The sequence below is a fragment of the Furipterus horrens genome, unplaced genomic scaffold (genome assembly GCF_987537825.1).
Source record: "Furipterus horrens unplaced genomic scaffold, mFurHor1.1.pri manual_scaffold_12, whole genome shotgun sequence".
Classification (NCBI taxonomy): Eukaryota; Metazoa; Chordata; class Mammalia; order Chiroptera; family Furipteridae; genus Furipterus; species Furipterus horrens.
This window is the reverse complement of record NW_028327182.1, coordinates 22,358,844-22,379,558: the sequence shown is the minus strand read 5'-3', so window position 1 is coordinate 22,379,558 and position 20,715 is coordinate 22,358,844. Positions and strand designations below refer to the sequence as shown.

Here is a 20,715-nt window from a genome sequence, read left to right as displayed (position 1 = left end):
CAAGTACAAAATCACAGGTACCTGATGTACCTCTTGTATTATTTCTGTTACAGGCAAAAATAAGGAGAATGATAATTGGTATTCAATTGAGTCAGTACCCTTTAAAGAGCTTTCTCAGCAGTTCAAGCCAGTGACATGATTAACTAGAATGATAGAGCATATAACCACCCCTCACTGGAAGGGGTGGGAAACTGGAAAATTTAAGTTTTTAACTGGAACATTGTTGTTACTAATAAAAATCAGAGTAATGTTAGAAAGAAGGGAAGACTTGATTTGGGGGAGATAAGTAAGTACTTTTTTAAAAACTCATCAAGGCCTTTTTATTTAGGAAATACATATATGACTTTCTTTAACATCTTTCTACACCAGTATGGCATCAATACAATGTTTATGTTTATACAGTTTATTACTAAAGTTACTATTTATTGTAGTTGTTACAATGAATGTCTTGATCCTTGCTGATTTGGTTTCTCCATTTGTAAAAACAGAAACAGATAGGTCCAAGGAAACTTAAAAGAGTGTTGATTTCCACTTCCCACTCAGCATTTGCTAATCTAGGCTTAAAATGGTACCTGCTTACGCCCAGCTTCTTGATACTAGAGAATTGTTAGCTTTACACATAAACCTATTGCTATCTAAATCCCTTTCCTTACACTACTTCTTTAATTCCTTCCTCTTCACTCTTCTCGCCCATCAGGGTTTTTCTTGCTTTTTTTTGCGGGGGTGGGGGTTGCCCATCAGTTTTTAAATGCCCCCAAACTCTTTTAATTCACACGTCTGTGTGTTCCTTATTGCTGAAAGGAAGAGGTGCATCTTCCCAGCTTGATTGTCTTTGAGTTTAGAGACTTAATTTAAAAGTCAATTGAAACTAAAAGTTGTAACCCAGAAGAAAAGTTTTTTGTCCTTTGAGTAACAGTATTCTTGATTTGAAAAAGAGTAATTATGAGGAATGTGGTTTTGTTGATTTAAGAGGTTTATTGAGACATGTTGCTGGGAATATAGTAATGAATATGACAGAGTCCCGTAATTATGAAGCTGACATTCAAGTGAGAGACATGATCAAAAAACAGTTAAACAAGGCATCTTCAAGGTCATGTGGCATAGCATTATTTACTAATGTCTACTTTAGATAAGGAGCCAGCAAACTTTTTCTGTAAAGGGCCAGAAATTAAATACTTTATGTTTTGCATGCCACATATGGTCTGTCACATATTTTTCTTTTTTCTTTTTTTTTTTTTTAAACAAGCTTTACAAATTAAAAACCCGTTCTTAGCTCATGGGCTGTACAGAAACAGGACATGGGCTGGATATGGACCATCACCATTGTTTATTTAATCCTTGCTTTATTTTAGACTATGTAGTCAGAGAAGCCATTGGCAGATTTTAGGCAGTTGGAATTACATATCCTGTGTGTGGGTTTTTTTTGTTTGTTTCTTTGTTTTTTTTTTTATATTCAAAATAGCACTGAAGTAATAAACAAAGGGCAGACAAGGTAGAAGCAAAAGATAGTTATTAGGCTATTGCATTATGTAAGACTCCTAAGTTTTTAGCTTCATCACTGAGAAATCAAAGGCTGGGAGAAAACCAATCTGGGAGGTAAAATACAAGTTCTGTTCTGAGCATGTTAAACTTGAGATTCCTGTTAGACTTCTAAATAGGTTTGTCAATTTGAAACCAAAAAATCTGGGTTCAGCTCCCTGTGGCAACCAAAACCAAACTCAAGAAACAGGTGCTGATACAAAAGGAAAGAGGCTTATCCATGTGCTGACCTGGGAGAGAGGCAGACCCCCCGCCTAAAGGAACGTTTCACCTTCCTGCTCAAGCCCACAGTTCTTATAGGGATAGGGAGGGGAGGGCTTTCTTTCTCTATCCAGTTATCTCACTAGCTTTCAGAGTACACAAGGCCTTATCTATTCATCTCCCTGGCTCTACCTGCACTCAGTACAAGAACCTCCCCCCGTGCTATCCTGGCCAATGGGGATTGGAGTTTAGGGAAGGGTCCATGACTAGATGTGTGAGCATGTGTATGCGTTAGCATATAGATGGACCTAAAGTCATGGAATTGGATAACATTACCTAGGAAAGCAGAGGACTCCAAATACAGCAAAAGAACTTGAAAAACTTGAGAGTGTACATTGAGTGAGGAAGAAACCAAAAAGTAGTACCATGGAAGCCAAAAGACCGTGGAGCAGTCAGCTCAAGCAGTCAGCTCAGTCAGATCATGCTGTCAAGTAAGACAGCTATACAGAAATAATCATTGGACTGGGCATTATGGAGGTGATTGATAACTTTGACAAGAACAGTTCTACTGGAATAATATAGGACTAAACCATATGCTTGATGGTGAGCAGAGAAATGATACCATAGCAAAGGAAGTGGTGTCATCAAGGGAGTGTTCTTTGTTCTTTGTTTTAGAGGGAGATGGGACATGTTTGGTTAATGACAGGAATGATTCAGTAGTGAGGAAGAAGTTGAGTATGCCAGGTATTAAGGATTGGCAGTTAAACTGATTTATTTTACAACGTGAACAAGAATTGCTTGGGCTGACAGGGAGAGAGTAAAGAATTTTCTAAATTTCCGGAATCCAAGTTCATAGAGGCTTAAGAGAGAGCACAGCATATTTGGTGAATCACAAGCTCTTATTTTGGCTGGAACAGTGTTTCCTTTTAAGCTACTAATAAGACAAGTGACTGGCAAGGACCAAAAAATTTTGCCATGAAATTTGGAATTTATTGTGAAGACAGAGTCTCTGAAGGATTTAAAACTGGGGAAATAAACCCCAGGCATTGTCCCTCAAACCAAAAGGTTAGGTCAGGGCTCATGCCTGGGTGGCCAATTCAGTCCCAGGTCAGGGCACAGCCGGTGTTTCACTTCCTCTCTTTCTCCCTTCTTTGCCCTCTCTGTAAAATCAAAAATTAAAAAAATTTTTTTTTAACTGGGGAAATAAATTTTTGATAGCATTTTGAAAATGTATTGAATAAAATGAAGGAAGATAGGTTTGGAGGTTGACAAAACTGAAGTCAGGGAAACTGGTGAGGAAACCACTGTAATCAGCCCAGGTGATTTTTATAAGTGTCTGACTGAAGACTTGTCGGTGGGTGTTAAAGAGGATGGGACCATTTTGACAGCTACTTATGATGTCAACAAAAATGGTGTTCGGTCACAATAAGCAGTGAGGGAAAACTTGCCATATCAAACATGGCATTCCTTCTTTCTTCCTTCCCTTTTTTTTTTTTTTTTGCTTTGGAGACTAAGGAAATGCAAGAAAGGAATATAAGATTTGGCAAGGATGATGCTTAGTTTCATTTTGGACATTTAGAGTAGCCAGTTGGATATGTGTAGCAGTCAGATATGTGGATATAAAATACAAGTGAAAGGTCTGGCCTGGAAATAATCACCTGGGTGAGAGACCAAGAGAAAATCCCAGTTGTCAATAGGCTTCTCAGTAAGTGTGGATTAAGGTAGAAAAATAGTCTTAATGACAGCCTGGCCAAAAACAGAACAAAAGAAAACATTTATGAGACAACAGTTTCAAACCACAGTTTAAAAATCATTTGTATGAACAGATTGTAGTTTGGACACAGACACTGCAAAAAAAGCCTCTGTTCATTTAGCCCGGGCCAGGGGTCTCGGTCAGTTGTTGCCCTGCACACCAAGAGGTTATTGGTTCAGTTCCCAGTCAGGGCACATGCCTAAGCTATGGGTTCAGTCCCCAGTCGGGGCACATATGGGAGGCAACTGATCCGATGTTTGTTTCTCTCTCCCTCCCTTTCTTTCCTCTGTTTCTAAAATCAATAAACATATCTATCCTCGACTGAGAATAAAAAGAAAAGAAAAGAAAACCTCTATACTAAAATTCTGTTTCTTTTAAGTGCTTTTTAATAATAAATTTTAAAATTGACCGGATTGTTTACCTTTTCTTCTTTATTAAGATTGATGAATTGGAGGAGAAACTTAATGATGCACTTCACCAGAAGCAGCTACTAACATTAAGATTAGACAACCAATTGACTTTTCAGCAGAAGGATGCCAGGTAAGTTTTTTAAAAGCATCAATACCTATTTAGCAGTTAAAAGTAATGTCATTACCTGTTAATGCATATGGTTATAAGCTAAAATAGAGAAATTTTAGATCAAAAATGGTAACAGTTTTTACATCCAGATCAACAAAAAGGTAGGTTACTTGACACATTCCACAAAAGTCAAAATTCAACATTCATTCAACAAACACTGCCAATGAAAGTGAACCATAAATGACAACAGGAGCTCTCTAAACTGACCACTACTTAACCTGCTGCCTTGCTTAGCCTTTTTTTCATTTGCTCTGCAAAACATCGCTGATTGATTTTCATGGCTCTTTGAACAACACTGCTGGCATAAAATGCCTTCTATTTGCCTGCATACTTTCTCCAACTCGGTCATGTGCTTATCAAGAGTCTCTTGTGTTTTCTCACAAATATGCCCCTGACCCTTGTACTTATTATACTTATATAACTTAATTAAAATTATGTAAACAAATATCAGTACAAAAAAGGTGTGTCATTTTTATGAAAACTGTATAATAAATTCTTGGAAAAATTCAGTAAAAAGAAGTGACTTAAAAAATCATCAAATTAAGAATAAGCAAGACAGATTTAGAGATTGGGGGTGGGGCAAAAATTAAATCCATAAAATATTCTCTCAGATTTCTTTCCAAATGTCTTAAGTCCTCCTGTCACTGTAAAGAAATTGAACTTGGAAATTATGAACACTGATTTATACACACACATGCACACACATACAAACATACGTCCATATAGTTAAAATACTGGAATCTATGTAAAAAAATAGATGAACGTTTATTTCTATATTTTATTTAGAGGTAAATATTTTTTCTCTTTATAACATTCCACTTTTTAAATGATATCTGACCAAATTATTAGTCGCTTTTAGATTAGTGGCTCTCAAACTTTAGCATGCATGAGAACCACCTGGACGTTTTGTTAGAGAAGATTGTTGGGTCCTACCCTCCAGTTCTGAGATGGGTTGGCGTCCTGAAAATTTGCATTTCTGCCAAGTTCCCGGGTAATGCTGCTGCTGCTGCTGGTTCAGGATAACACTTTGAAAAATCACTGCATTTAGTAATAGGTCTTCTTTTCTAATTCTTCAGACATTTATCAGATTGAGGGATGCTAAGAGTACAGTTAGGAGGCTATTGATCACCAATGGGAGTAAAATGTATGTGGATTCTGAATATATTTAAGGTAAAGCTGATGGGGTGTTCTAATGGATTAGATGTGGGGTTTAAGAGAAGGAGAGGAGCCAAGGATTGTGTCAGCCAACATCTTTGACCTGAATAAATGAAAAGATGAGTTGCTGTCAACAAAGAAAAACCACAGTGGAATAGGTTTGTGAGTGAAGAGCAGGAAGGAGTTCATTTTGGACATGTTAAGTTAGAGTTGTCTGATTAGAAATCCATGTGAAGTTGTGTGAAAAGTCTGGTCTAAAGATTTAAATGTGGGAGTCTTTAGGATGTAGTATTTAAGACATGAGACTAGATTAATTCCCCATGGAAGTGAATCTCTTCAGAGGAGAGGACCAGGTACTCCAGTGTTAACATAAACCAGACAAGAAGACTGAGAAAGCCCCATCAGTAAAGAAGGAGAAAAATGAAGAGATGATAGTATCTTGGAAGGCAGACAAAGAAAGTGTATAAGGCAAGAGAGATAATTGTATCAAGTTTTGTCATTAGGTTAAGGATGAAAATTAATCATTAGCAATCTGGATGTCATTGGTGACCTTGCAATTTCATGGGATTGCAAGGGGTGGGGGTGGGTGAGTGGCTGAAAACATTACTGGCGTGGAAAAGCATTGGAGATATCTCTTGCTAAGTGGCTACAAGCCTGCCACCAGTGGCCGCCAGTCTCAGTTCACAGCTTAACCTCTCCCAGGAACTTCCAAGCCCAGCACAAGCGCCACCTGTAGATCACTTTGTAGCTCGCACCAAATGGCCCCAGGCAGAGCAAAGCAGCAGCAGCCATGGGCCTACACCAGAGTTCTCCCAGGAAGCCCTGGAACCAACACACCAGAGCACCACCGAACCACCTCCACAAAGGACACACCCAAGAGGCAGACTCAGCAGGTACCAGAGCCTCACCAAGACGAATCCTGCTCCATGGTCTCAGCCCCTGCACAACAGCTCCTCTGCTATAGTCAAAGCCAGTCTCACAGCCAGTCTGCCTGAGAGTCAATCCCTCCCATTAATGTGCCAACAGTGATCAAGATTCAACTACAATAGGAGGGCACGTACAACTCACACAAGGGACACATGTGGAGCACCTGGCTCAGGTGACCAGGGAGACTGTGCCACTTGACCAAACAGGACACCTACTACATACAGCAACTCTACCAAGACCAGGAGATATAGCAGCTCTACTTAAAAGATTTAAAAGGGGGAGGGGGGGCAGGGAGGGGGAGGTCATGCAGCCAAAATGAGGAGACAAAGAAACATGTCCCAAATGAAAGAAAAGGAAAAAACTCCAGGGGGGAAAAAAGAACTAAACAAAAAGGAGACAAGCAATCTACCAGATATAGAGTTCAAAACACTGGTTATAAGGATGCTCAGTGAACTCAGATCTTTAACAAAGAGATAGGTGAAACAAAAAAGAAGATAGAAAACATAAAAAGTAACCAGTCAGAAATGAAGAATACAGTAGAAGGAATAAACAATAGGTTAGATGAAACAAAGGATCAAATCAGCAATTTGGAAGATAAGGTAGAAGAAAACACCCAACTGAAACAGCAAAAAGAAAAAAGAATTAAAAAAAGAAAATGAGGATAGTTTAAGGGGCCTCTGGGAAAACATTAAGTGTACCAACATTCACATTATAGGGCTACCAGAAAGAGAAAAGAAAGCAAAGATTCGAAAACTATTTGAAGAAATAATGACTCAAAAGTTCCCTAACCTGGCCAAGGAAATGGATATACAAGTCCGGGAAGCACAGAGTGCCAGACAAGATGAACTCAAAGAAGCTCACACCAAGACCCATTATAATTAAAATACCAAAGGTTAAACACAAGGAATCTTAAAAGCAGAAAGAGGAAAACAGTTACTTACAAGTGAGCTCTTATAAGACTGTCAGCTGATAGTTCAACAGTAACTTTGCAGGGCAAAAGGGATTGGCATGAAATATTCAAAGTGGTGAGAAGAATGACCTACAACCAACATTGCTCTACCCAGCAAGGCTATCATTTAAAAAAACTTTATTGATATTTTTAGAGAGAAAAACATCAATTTGTTGTCCCACTTATATATGCATTCATTGGTTGTTTCTTGTAGGTGTCCTGACCAGAGATCAAACCCGCACATCAGGACAACACTCCAACTGAGCTACCAGACTAGGGTCTTTATTATTATTATTTTTTTTTTTTTTTACTGATTTCTTTTTTTAAGAGGAAGAGAGGAATATTGATTTGTTGTTCCACTTATTTATGCATTCATTGGCAAGGCTATCATTTAGAATCAAAGGGCAGATATAGAGCTTCAAGAGCAGGAAAAACCTAAAGGAATTCATCACCACCAAACCAGTATTACAAGAAATGTTAAAGGGGTCTCTTTAAGAAGAAGAAAAGATAAAAAATGGGCATAATAAAATGACAAAAAATACATAGCTAAAGACAATTACTTTAAATGCAGTGGATTAAATGCTCCAATCAAAAGACATAGAGTGGCTGAATGGATGAGAAAACAATACCCTTTTATATGCTATCTACAAGAGACACACAGATTGAAAGTAAAGGGATAGAAAAAGATATTTCATGAAAATGGAAATGAAAAAACAAAAGTTGGGGTATCGGACAAAATAGACTTTAAAACAAAGGCTACACTAAAAGACAGAAGGACTCAGCAATTCTACTTCTGAATATTTATTCGAAGAAACCCATAACACTAATTTGAAAAGACATATCATCCCTATGTTCACTGCAGAATTCATTATTTACAGTAATCAAGATATGGAGACAACCTAAGAGTCCATCAAGACATGGTCCATATATTCAATGGAATCACTCAGCCATAAAAAGGAATGAAATTTTGCCATCTGCAACAACGTGGATGGACCTAGAGGATATTATGCTAAGTAAATTAAGTCAAAGACAAATATAATATGATTTCACTTATATGTAGAATCTAAAAATAAAAAAACAGCTCATAGATACAGAAAGCATTTTGATGGCTGCTAGATGAAAAGGAGGTTGGGAGGATAGGTGAAAAGGGAGGAGGGATTAACATGTGCAAATTGCCAGTTATAAAAACAGTCAGGTAGATGTAAAGTAAAGCATAGGGAATATAGTCAATAAGTATCTATGATGCCAGATTGGTACTAGACTTACCAGGGTGATCACTTTGTAAGGTATACAAATATCTAATCACTATGTTGTACCCCTGAAACTAATATAATACTTTATGTCAACTGCAATTGAAAAATTAAAAAATTCTAAAAAATACAGTATGGAAAAGTAATAACCAGAAGCTAGGTGATATGTGCAAGTTTTAATCTTATATTTAAAATGGAAAGTGGTACAAAATAGTTTTGAATTTTTCCAAAATATGAACTTAATAAAATAATCTGTGATTTTGGTATGTGAAAAAAAGAAAAGCTTTTGAGGCAGTGACTATAGACAGCTTTTGAGAAGTTTTTTTCCAAGGGAAAGCAAACAAAGGAGGCATTGAAATGGGGTCAAAAGTTGTGGGTTTTGTTTGTTCATTCATTTTAAGATAGAAGTAACAGCATGTGTGATGTTGGTTGGAGTGATATAGTAGGAGGGGAAAATCAGATGGTCCTCTCCAGCTCCAAATCTTTGAGTAGTCAACTAAAAGTAGCAACGTCTACTATACATGTTTTTTGACAATGATGACTATATGCATATTACTGTTTTCATTACATCCTTGTTTGAACGAATACCTTAATGGTGGTTCAGTGCTGCCATCTTTTAGTACCTGGACAAAGAGAAATGAAAGTAATGAGTCAGATCTAAAACAGATGTATGAAACTTAAACTCTAAGCAGAAAAATGTATACTTTTATGATTTGAATTTGTTTTTATCATCATTTGTCCCCCCATACCCTCTTCCACCTCCACCCACCCCCTTTTCCCTATAATTTTAATTTTTGAAATTATTCTTTAAGAATATTAATTCCCTACTTAATAATTTATATGGCTATACATTTAGTACTTAGTATAGAATTGTCATTTCCTGTTTAATTGGTTAAGTAAATAAGAGTTCAGCTAGAGCCAAATATACAGTTTGAGCTTCTCATTTTCTAATTTTATGTTACTATAAAAAGGTGACTTTGAACAAATTAATCTTGAACATTTTTTAAGCTTGCCATAATTTCCACAGGAAATATCAAGAACTAGTGAAACAAGAAATGGAAACGATTTTATTGAGACAGAAACAACTGGAAGAGACAAATCGTCAGCTAAGAGAGAAAGCTGGAGATATTCGTCGAAACCTGCGTGACTTTGAGTTGACAGAAGAGCAATATATAAAACTAAAAGATTTTCCTGAAGATCAGCTTTCTATTCCTGAATATGTATCTGTAAGTGTCTTTTGTCATTAAAAAAACAAACAACAACAAAAAAATAAAGCTGCATGTATTTTCAGACTAAAATTAGCCATGTATGTTGTATCCGTAAGTTCTGAAGTGCCAATTACTTTACGGCCCTGATGTGAAGATGGAGAACGGTGTTCTGGTCACCAGATCTTAAGGGGTCTTAACCATTGACTTCCCAAGGCAAGCAGGCAGGAAATAGCACTCTGATATTATTGGCTGCATAGTCTGTAGAAATGAATTATTCTCTCATAAACTGGTGGTTTGTAACATTCTCAGCATGAAAAATGACAGGCATTAAACACTAATAAGTGGTTGCTGGGACGTTAGGGGGGTAGAGGAGAGGGGTGTTGTTGTGATTGTAAAGGTGCCATATGAGGGAGGATTTCGTGGATCTAGTTCAGGATCTTGACTGCAGTGTTGGTTACACAAATGCACACATAGGATTGACCTATGACAATAGTCGCAAATGTTTTGGTGTCGGCACCCTTTTACACTCTAAGAATTACTGAGGACCCCAAAGGGCTTATGTATGTCTGGGCTATATCTATTCATATATACCATATTAGAAATAAAAATGGAATAAAACACAGGACTACACAAGCACACGTTCCGTTAGACTTCAGGACGCTGACGTTTTCACACATTGTGCAGCCACCGGCGGACGCCCTGGAACAGGCATAAGAGAATGAGAGCAAAACGGGCAAAAATCTTAGTATTACTGGGAAAATCGTTTTGAAAAGGTCCCAGAGTGTGAGGGAGGGATCAAGGGTCCCCACACTACACGTTGAGAACTGCAGATTTATGATACATAGATGCCATTTCACCTTAAGAGGCTTGAATATTTTCATTTATAAAAGAGTTAATTATAATAATAGCGCCTTTCTATTGAGGTAATAGTGAAGGTTAACAGTGATTATGTATGTAAAATGCTTGGCTTTGTCCTTAGAGCATAGTAAACAATAAGGTATTACCTATTATTTTGCTGGAGTGATGATTGCTGCTCTTGGTTCTCATTTGGATAAGGTTTCCTGATTAATGATTTCCTACAAAATGTATTACTTTTTTGTTCAGCTTTTTATTTAAACATTAGCTTAAATATACTTCTGCCAAACATGTAATGTCCAAAACAAATATCTTAAGTGCTGTCCTTGAAGCTTTATCCATAATAAATATCAAGTGTCCCATTAGTGTCAGTTATACATATTTTGGCTCTCTGGTTTGTTAGTGTTCCTTATCATATCTTTTGTTTTTCTTTTCTTTCTTTCTTTTTTTTTTAAAGATTTTTATTTTTATTTTTTTTAGAGGGGAAGGGAGGGAGAAGGAGAAACATCAATGTGTGGTTGCCTCTCGTACACTCCCACCTGGGGACCTTGGCTTGCAACCCAGGCATGTGCCCTGACTGGGAATCAAACCAGTGACCCTTTGGTTCACAGGCTGGTGCTCAATCCACTGAGCCACACCAGCTAGGGCCATATCTTTTGTTTTCACAGGCAGTATTATCCTAAGTAGTTATTTATTGTTTTGAGGACTAATCTTATGACTTGCTCCTTAACAAATAGGGGATTTTTGCAATACAGCAATATATTAAGGCATTCCAGATAGTCCCTAATTGCCCTCTCCTAATTTACTCATGGCTTTTTTGTTTTATAGGAACTTGTCAGATAGAACACTTTACTAGGTTAGGGCAGGCAAATGCCCCAAAGAGAATTTTGAGTGGGAAGAGAGAGGAACCTAATGGAAGTAGTGATATGAAAGATACCTTCTATTCATCCTGATTATCCTTTACACTGCAGTGGTAGCAGTAAGTAGAGCTTCACCAAGATCCTAGGATATGGGCTTATCGTATATTTAGGCATTGAGGATAGAGCAATATACAAAGCAGACATATTCCTGCCCTCATGAAGCTTGCATGTTAATGGAGCAACACAGACAGTAAATTAAAAGTAAAATATGTAGAATGTTTGTCATACATGCTTAAGAGAAAAGAGCAAGAGTGAAGGTTAGGGACTGCGCCAGGTTGGCGTACTATTTTAAATCAGGTTGGGGACTCAGGGAGAGCTTTACTGATAGAGCAACATTTCATGAGAGATCTGAAGGGAGTGAAAGCATGCTTTTTTATCAGAGGAAATAGCAAGAGCAAAAGTCTGGAACACTTGATGTATTCAGGAAATAACAAGCTTATAGTGGACAGTGAGGAGTAGTAGGAGATAAATAGGTAGTAAATGGAGTATTGATAGAAGAGAGGAAAGAGAGACTGTGTCGGGTGGAGAGTTATAGGTAATCTGGGCATTGGAGGAACTGAATTGAACATTAAGACAAAGTATTAATGGTCAGACAGTTAAGGACTATCTCATTTTAGTTTTTTACAAATAAAACAAAACTTTATTGTACAGGCATATAATCTGAAACTCCTCAACACTTTTATGACCTTAATGCTTTACTTTTATTACCAATGATTGAGAGTGCTATAAATTAGCAAATTTTAATTGTAATTTGGGTTTAAATTAAATTATTAATTTAATTTTTTTAAAGGTTCGGTTCTATGAACTAATGAATCCACTAAAAAAGGAAATCTCTGAACTACAAATGAAAAAGAATAATCTGTCAGAAGAATTAACTGAAAACAAAGTCCAACTGAAACAACTCACAGAGGTTTGTATGATTTTGATCACTAGTAATGACAAGAGGCGCCAAGTCTTTCTATAAAGAATTCCTCTAGATTTGTGATAAGAATATGAAAGTCAATGACAGAATAATAGGACTAGGGGATGCTGACTGTTGGGATTTTTCATAAATTGTGGGAAGGAGGTTAAATTGGAAATAGTCATCTAAAAGATTGACAAGATAAGTTCATGATACTGACCTGTAATCCATGGTTGAACATTCTGTTGTAAACTCTTTTTATTCTCAGTTCTTCATTACAGATTAGCCTTGTTTGTGATATATGAGGGAAGCTACTATATACTTATTGGTCACTTTACCTCTACATCAGAAACACTTAACTCTCCTAATACTTGTTCAGATCATGTGCACTGATACTAGCATCGGCCCCAGCTATGTGCCTGCGTCTGTGTTTGGTGCTGGCAGCAGTGAACACAGAAGAGAGAGGGCTGCCCTTCTGGAGTTCAGATTCTAATGGGTTAGCACCTTCGATGGTATCTTGACACTCTCATTATCTGTGTGACCCTGAACAAGTCATTTAATGTTTCCTGTTCAGTGAAAAGGAGAAAAGTAATACTGTTTGTCTATTCATTTCATTGAATTGCCCATGTTTTTGTTTCAAAGTAAAAACGGAGTTTTAGGAAAGTGGCATATAACATTTATTTTGTATTCTATTTCAAAGACAGCTTTTATTAAAGATCTATTATTCAGAAATAGGTAATTTATATTTTGATGCTCTAATTTGCTGCACTATTAGTGCTGGACAGAATCAACTTATGTCATTAATCTAGAGCCAATATTACAGGCAAAATAAAGACCGAGATTCCTTCCTCTCATAGGAGTGAGGAAGTCTTCAGGAGCAATGCCAGAGATAGATGTGCCTATATGAACACTGCTGTATGGTTCTATATATTGTTGGATATTTTTCCTTCTGCTAACCTGCCACATTGTGCCGTAATCTATTTTGTGCATTTAAAAGATAGCTTTGCATTAAAAAAAAAAAATTGCTCGTAAAGTCAAAATAATCAAGGACAAAGAAGGCCTCGATTTGGCTACTAATTCTACAACCTTAGGCAAATCATTTAATCTCTGTTGTTTCTGTAAAATGTGTAGGATGGTGATGGTCGTGCGCTATAGAGTTTATCAGGGACAAGGCAGACAAATTTTTAGACTTAGTTCTGTAGCACCTTGTGGCACCTCAGCATCCCTCAAGGACTTATTTTTCAGAAGTCTGGAGGAGTTTTCTATCCTTGTTTATATCAAATCACCTCTTTTATTTATTTTTAGAAAGGAGGGAAGAGAGGGAGGAAGGGAGAGAAACATTGATCAGTTGCCTCTCACACGCTCCAACTGGGGACCTGGCCCACAATCCTGACTGGGAATTGAACTGGTGGCCTTTAGGTTTATAGGATGATGCCCAATCCACTGAGCCATAGTAGACAAGGCTCAAATCACCTCTTTTTTAATCACTTTAACATTTAGGAATTCTAAGAGTGATTTCTCTTGAACAAAGGATTCCTTGGGGGTCAGGAGGGAGGCTTACAACTCTAGAATTTGTCTAATTGTTAGCATGTGATGTATTTTTACTCTGTAGTAAAGCAAGTCCCTCTACTCTCAAGGGTCATTAAGGGCATTGTATCCCAGATTTTACAATAGTCTGTTTCAACTTTGTTAACACTTTTAGTATTTTGTTGATAGGAAAGAAAATATAATTAACACATAGTGTTCCTGAGTGTTTTTAATGCAAAGATAGCTCTTGAACTTAGAAACAGTTTTATTTGTGAACCCATATTAGTCAGAGTTCCCTAGAGAAACAACCAAAGGAGATAAATATATATGAGAGATTAATTGATTGATTTTACGGAATTGGTTCACATGATTATACAAGCTTGGTGAGTCCAGAATCTGATGGATAGGCTGGCAGATTGGCCATTCAGGGAAACATTGCAGTTTGAATCTAAAAGCTGTCTGCTAACAGAATTCCTTCTTGCTCAGAGGAGGTCCCTCTTTGTTCTAGGAAGGCCTTCACCTGATTGAGTGAGGCCCGCTACATCACGGAGGATAATCGCTTTACTTGGAGTCTACTGATTTAAATGATGTCATCTAAAAATACCTCGCACAGAGACATCCAAAACAATGTTTAACGAAATATTTGGGTACCATGGCCTAGCCAGTTAACACATAAAATTAACCATCACAGACTCCTTTTTTGTGCAGGTTTGTTACTTAAAGGTTTATCAACTCTTAGCTCAAAATATAATCCTGTGTCTTAAACCTTTTCCTGAATTTAATAATACTATAAACAGAGAATTGAATCACAGTTCAGAAAAATAAGTACTTAATAATAAAAATAAACACTTAAAAATAAGCACTAAGACTTAATAAAAGGTTTTAGAAATTCTGAGAATATGATTTAGATGCAATAGAATTACTTTTATATTAAAGCCATCCTTAAAGTTTGGTTCTTGTGCTCTGTCAGGGGCCTCGTACAGGTCAATTTGCCCAACACTGAGAAAAAATAAACTAATTGTTTTTAAATTAAAGTCACACAGTGAAGACTTTTTTAATAAGGATATAGTGAACAATAAATATTAATATTTAACATTAAAAGTGTTTTTGCTTAATTATGTTGTGAGGGGTTAATTTTTGAAATGGTTAGTTAAATTATTTACTGCTCTAATTGGAGAATTCAAAGACATTATTAGTTCAAGTTTCATTGCTGCAACTTGACAATGGCCTGAGGATCTTAGATTAAAACAAACAAACAAAAATACCCACACAACTTTGTCTTCTCTACACCCTTACCGCCTGAATCTTACAACTTCTCTACCCATAAAATTGGGATGATAATATATAACTCCTGCCTCACAGGGTCGTTATTATGAGAATGAAAATCATTCTAATGTATTTATTGTACATCTTATTGACAAGCATTGTTCTAGGTGCCTGGGATACCTCGGTGAACAAAACAATGATCTCTGGCCTCATGGAGTTTATATTTTAAAAAGAGTGCAGGGAAACAAACGGTAAGCACTATAAATCAGTAAATCACGTGTTACGATGAAAGAGAAAAAATAGATTAGGATAATCAATAGTGCTGCATAGTGCAGGGAAGAAAGCATATTCAGAATGGTATGAGGTCCCTGGTAGGCCTCATTGAGGAGGTTAGAAGTTGTAAAGATTCGGAGGTGAGGGAAAGTTCGTTTTCGAGTAAGAACTTCCAGGCAAAGGGAACAGCCACTGCAAAAGCAAGAGGGTGCCTTCTTGGTGTCTGGGGCACTGAGGAAGCCAGTGTGACTGGAATGGCTGAACAGTAGGACATAGATCAGATCAGAGAGGTCATGGGTCTGTTGAGGTCATTGTAAGGACTTTGATTTAACCCCAAGCGAAAGGAAGCATACAGGATATTGGAAAGAGGTAATGTTATCTGACGTAATGTAAAAGGATCATTCTGCCTGGTACATAGTCGACCTTCAAAGAATGTTAAAAATACTTCTTAATGTCCCAGATAATGGTGTTTTGAATAAACTGTACAGCTGTAAGGGTGAAGCAGAGAGCATTGTTAGGAGGCTGTTGTAGTAACGCAGATGAGAGGGGATAGTGCTTCTGATCAGGGTGGTGGCAGTGGAAGTGGTGTGACCTGGTAAAATCCTGGATGTACTTTAAAAGTAGAGCCAATGGGATTTTCTGATGAAATGGGATGGAGGGTATAAAAGAAAGATGGGAGTCAGATTAACTCCAAGGTTTTTGTACTTACTAGAATTATGGATTTCACTCAGCTAAAATGGATATGTAATAGATGCGACATTTAAGGTCAAAGGTGAGCTCCGGTTTTAGACGTGTTGAGTTGTACTCAGCACACTCGTCTCTTGGGCAGCAGCTCAACTTTCAGTTACATTTTGTTCAGAGGTCAGACAGAGATTGGGCAGAGATTATCCACAGAACTCAGTGCTCTTTTTCCGCTATCTCTGTAATTCTCTCCTCATTTTAGAGCAGCTAAGTGTCCTGATTCTTCAAACTAGAAAGAGGAAGGATTTTCTTTTGCATTTTTGTTTTTCCAACTTGGCATAGAGTAGGCCTGCCCTCAGGCTAACAGCCGTTAAAAAATAAAAAAGGAAAAAGACCAGGAGACTCACCCAGTGCTGTTCCTTTCTTCCTTGCAGAGATGGACCCAACTCCAGAATCTGCCTGATTCTGGTCACTTTCTTGTAACCTCGGGTAGTTCTATATTTTGTCCAGAATGTATAGTTTTATTTACAGAATGACTGACGAGATGGGAACGTGCACTGCCATTATTAGAAGTAGAACCGCCTTACAGTTTTGTTTTAAGCACAGGTGAAGAGAAAATCTAGTCTATGCATGTAACATATTTGACTTTGAAATTCCTTTATTTTCTCTAAAAAGAATCTTAGCTTCATTGGAGAATATTTTTCTCAGCATGTTTAGCTTTGTACTGGCATGAATGATGACATATTAGGATTAAGAAAAATATTAGAAGCAAAATAAAACACACTACTGGACCTTGGACAAAATGCGCAGTTTTGAACTTTGAAACTTTGGTTGTTTGCGCTTATTATTATACCTATTAATAATTATTGAGTTCCTGGTAAAGCCATACAGTTAAGAGGTTAGAAACTAAACACTGATATTTGAGAAGCTGAGCTTACTAACTAAGGACATAAGAGATTAGGATGTGTCAAATAAACACCAACAGTTGGGACAAAGCAATTGAAGTTCATAAAAATCACAATACAGATAAGGTGAGGATCAATTTACAAGACTATAAACTCAGACCCTGGCTGGAGTGGCTCAGTGGATTGAGCGTGAACCAAAGGGTTACCGGTTCAGTTCCCCGTCAGGGCACGTACCTGGCTTGTCGGGCAGGTCCCCAGTTGGGACTGCATTGATGTTTCTCTCCTTCTTTTTCTCCCTTTATTTCCCTCTCTCTAAAAATAAATAAATAAAATCTTTAAAAAAAAAGAAAAAGACTAGAAACTCAAGACAAATATAAGTAGGTACTACTATTTCATAGAACAAGTAGTAAAATTTCATGGAAACTTAAAAGAGCAAACAAATGTAGATACCTGGAAATGGCAAAATAGTGACAACTGTCAACCAAAGGAAAAGAAAGTTTAGGCTGTCGCACAAAGTAAGAAGCATTTATTTGAGCAAAAGGATTGCAATCCCAAAGCCACAATAACTACACTGGGTTGTGTCCCCAACAAAGAAAGGCAGTGCATATAAAGGCAAAAACCACAAAAAAAGAATTCTTTCATACACGTGAAGGATTGCTGGTTAGGTTAACAGGTATTGGTTAATCCCAATATACAAGCGGAGGGGGTAAAAACTACAAGGAAGGCTTTAGAATCCACATGTGTCCATAGAGCAGTTGTTCCAGGATGTGTATGGCTCTGGGATGTTTTGAGCTGACTGGAGCAACTTAGCGGTTTTGGGAACTGGGGCCTAAGATGTGCATAGGCAGCAGGACCCCACTTCCGTAATAGCCTCCTGATTCTTTTTTCAGGGACTGTCTTAGTATTCTTTCTCCTGTTTTATCTTCTCCGTTATCACTATTCCATAGTGGTTTACCTTTGTTAGCTGGGTCTCTGGGTTTTGAGACTAGGACTTAGGAAAACAAAGTTGCCACTTTTTCTTGTCTTTTTCCAAAACGACCTCAAGTTTTTTCTTTTACCACATGGTGGCAGCATGTATCCATCTATATATTTCTTCAGCTGTTCGGCTACTCAGAGAATCTTGTCATTTTGACCTAGAGGCCAAACTATTACATTGTTACCTTATTTTCATTAAGAGCCCTAATTTCATATCATCTTCCTTAAACCAACCAAATACTGTTTTTTCCTAATATAATTCAGTAGAAGTATAACTGGGAGAAAGAATGATAAAAACTGAAACCTTTCTGTCATTACATGTAGTCTGCGAATCAAAGGTGTCTCCATTCTTACATTGGTTTTATAATTATACCTAACAAAACATTCAAGATGTTACAGCCCAGGTACACAGTTAGTTCTGCTTTTGTTCATATAAGCTGCTAGTCGTCGGCAGCCGTCCGTCTCGAGAGACGATGGTGTAGCTTCTTAAGAGTCTCTCTGCACCGCCGAGAATGGCTGTGCAGTCCAACTCGGGAGTGACACGGTATCTGTCTCCTCCCGTGTTGAATCGACATCTTGTGATGACGCTGGAGTGTCCTCTCCAGTGAAGCTGAAGCTACAGAGCCTGGGCAGGGTGATATGGAGGGTCTGCTGTTGCCCATGCAGCAGACCCCCCCTCTCTTCGCAGCTGAAGGGTCCAAGGGAAAGACGGAGTCAATACAGCTTGGCTTCAGGTGCGCCGCAGGAGTTGCCAGTGTTGACTACAACGTCGAACCGCCTTAGGGACTCCGGCTCCGGATTTTCTGTCGGGGTTTACTCCCTTAACCTTTCCCCTGAAGAGGTATGCCGCAAGGCAGCGGAGGTTTTTTGGAGTCAGAGTTTTCCTTCTCTGATGTGCCCTGACTGGAAGATCGAACCAGCAGGCCGACGCTCAATCCACTGAGCCAAACCAGCCAGGGTCAAGCTGCTAGTACATGGCAGATAAAAGGTGGAACTGCTTTAGAAATTTAATAGAATGTGATTTTTGACCTTTAAAAAAGAAGTCCATCTTCCTGAAATGCCAATTTTAGTAGACTTCTGGGATCCTCTTTCAAAATATTTTCCCACATCTTTCGTTATTTGGAAGTACAGTAATAGCTAGATAGTAACAGTGGAAGGTAGGGTTCATTTCTTACTTCAAGTCCATAGCATATTTTGAGCTGCATTACATATATGAGTTAGTGTATGCTATTTAGTGTTTTCATAATACTCTTAGTTCTTAATTATGAGATCTCTTTACAGCAAGTCAGAATTTTGAACCAGTACATGTAGCTAGACTATGTGCAGCTGTTGCTGTTGTCGATTCATTTCATCATGCTTCTTTCATTTCAAAAAAAAAAAGTTAATACTATGTAGGGAAGGCATTGATGACTCTGCATTTATTTAATAAAGCTATTAAGTTTCATACGGAAATGGTGAAATATTTTTCTCTTATGAGAACTTTGGTAACTAGGAAGCAAAAAGTTTTATTTAAGGTAACTTCCTTGTTTAGAAAATAAGTTATATTTATTTAGAGAAACTGCAAGATTACCTTGAGTTTCATCTTAAATAGTCATATGTGAGTAATCCAGTTAATTATGTTTGTATGAAATGAGGTATTTTATTAGTGATACATACTTGTTATTCAGGTTTTTATATTTCAGAGAATAGTAACTATTTCCTGAAGTTTTTTTTTTTTATCATGACAAATTTATAAGAATTCTGAGCATTGAATTCTTACTTTCCCAGAATAGCTAGCCAAACCATTTATTCTCATTTACTAAACTGCTAACCAGTGTAAACTTTGAATCATTGACCTTAAGGTATATGTCACTATCTCATTTCTGATTGCCTTAGCTGCTCTGTCTCCCCACAGGCAGGAGATCACTTCTTTTATTAAAGATTTATTTTGATACATAGGTTACCTCTCTCTTCTCAGTTTACATGGTGTGAGAGACAAAGGATTTTTAAGTGTTATATCTAAAGTAAGTGCCTTTTGGTTTACCCAACTGCTGTTTAAAGAGAGCCTATTTAATTACATATTAGAATAACTTTTTACATTTTGTAGAAAACATTTAGATTTGATATTATTTTGTCAAATGATTTTTAAATATGTATTAAGGAATAATTAAAGTAATTGTTTAAAAAGGAGTCCAAAATTAACTATGATTTATGCATGTGCCGTATTTGAACCCATACAATTTGCAACTAAAGTTCTTTTAAAACTCTGGATTTGAGCAGTAAATAATAATATTAACTTCTGATTAGTTGTTTTATAGTTCCCACAGAACAGATTCCTTAAAAAATAGGAACTTGAAATTAAGAAAAGAGCAAATGTGTATGAACTCAAGAACCTAGATTCTAGCTCTAGCTCTAGCTCTGGAATTCTGGAGAAATCATTTAACCCCTCTAGGCCTTAGTGTTCTTATCTTGAAAACAAGATAGTAATAGATTATCTCTAAGGTATCTTATCTCTGAAATTCTAGAAATCTAAAATGCTCAGCTGCTGATGTTTAGAAACAGGAGGCTCAGGAGGGAAAGTCATCTTATTATAAATATGAAAGGTCTGATAGTTGATTACATTGCTAAAACACTATACAAGGTCTGCCCGGGAAAAGTCCAGCTGTTAATATAACGAGAATGGTTTGAGTGACATCAGTGTAACCTGGCAGCCAAGCAGAGTGGGCTGGAATGTGCATGCAAGAACAAGGATGACTTCACTGTCCTAGCCGGTGGGGACAGTAGACGCCATTGAATGAGCACATATATTGTGTGGCTGTTGTGAGTAGAGCAAAGACTCTGCATCAGATTTTGTGTTAAGCTTGAACATTCC

The 20,715-nt window shown here is 37.3% G+C and overlaps 1 protein-coding gene across 2 annotated transcripts in view; it reads left to right on the top strand.

The window, feature by feature from the left end:
• The window catches only part of PIBF1 (progesterone immunomodulatory binding factor 1), a 169,494-nt gene that overhangs the window by 5,204 nt on the left and 143,575 nt on the right, over positions 1-20,715 (top strand). For both annotated transcript variants that reach the window (XM_090258571.1, XM_090258570.1), the window contains exons 3-5: positions 3,933-4,033; positions 9,381-9,579; positions 12,127-12,246. In XM_090258571.1, the coding sequence (XP_090114697.1) occupies positions 3,933-4,033; positions 9,381-9,579; positions 12,127-12,246 (420 nt within the window). The remainder of the gene's footprint in view (positions 1-3,932; positions 4,034-9,380; positions 9,580-12,126; positions 12,247-20,715) is intronic.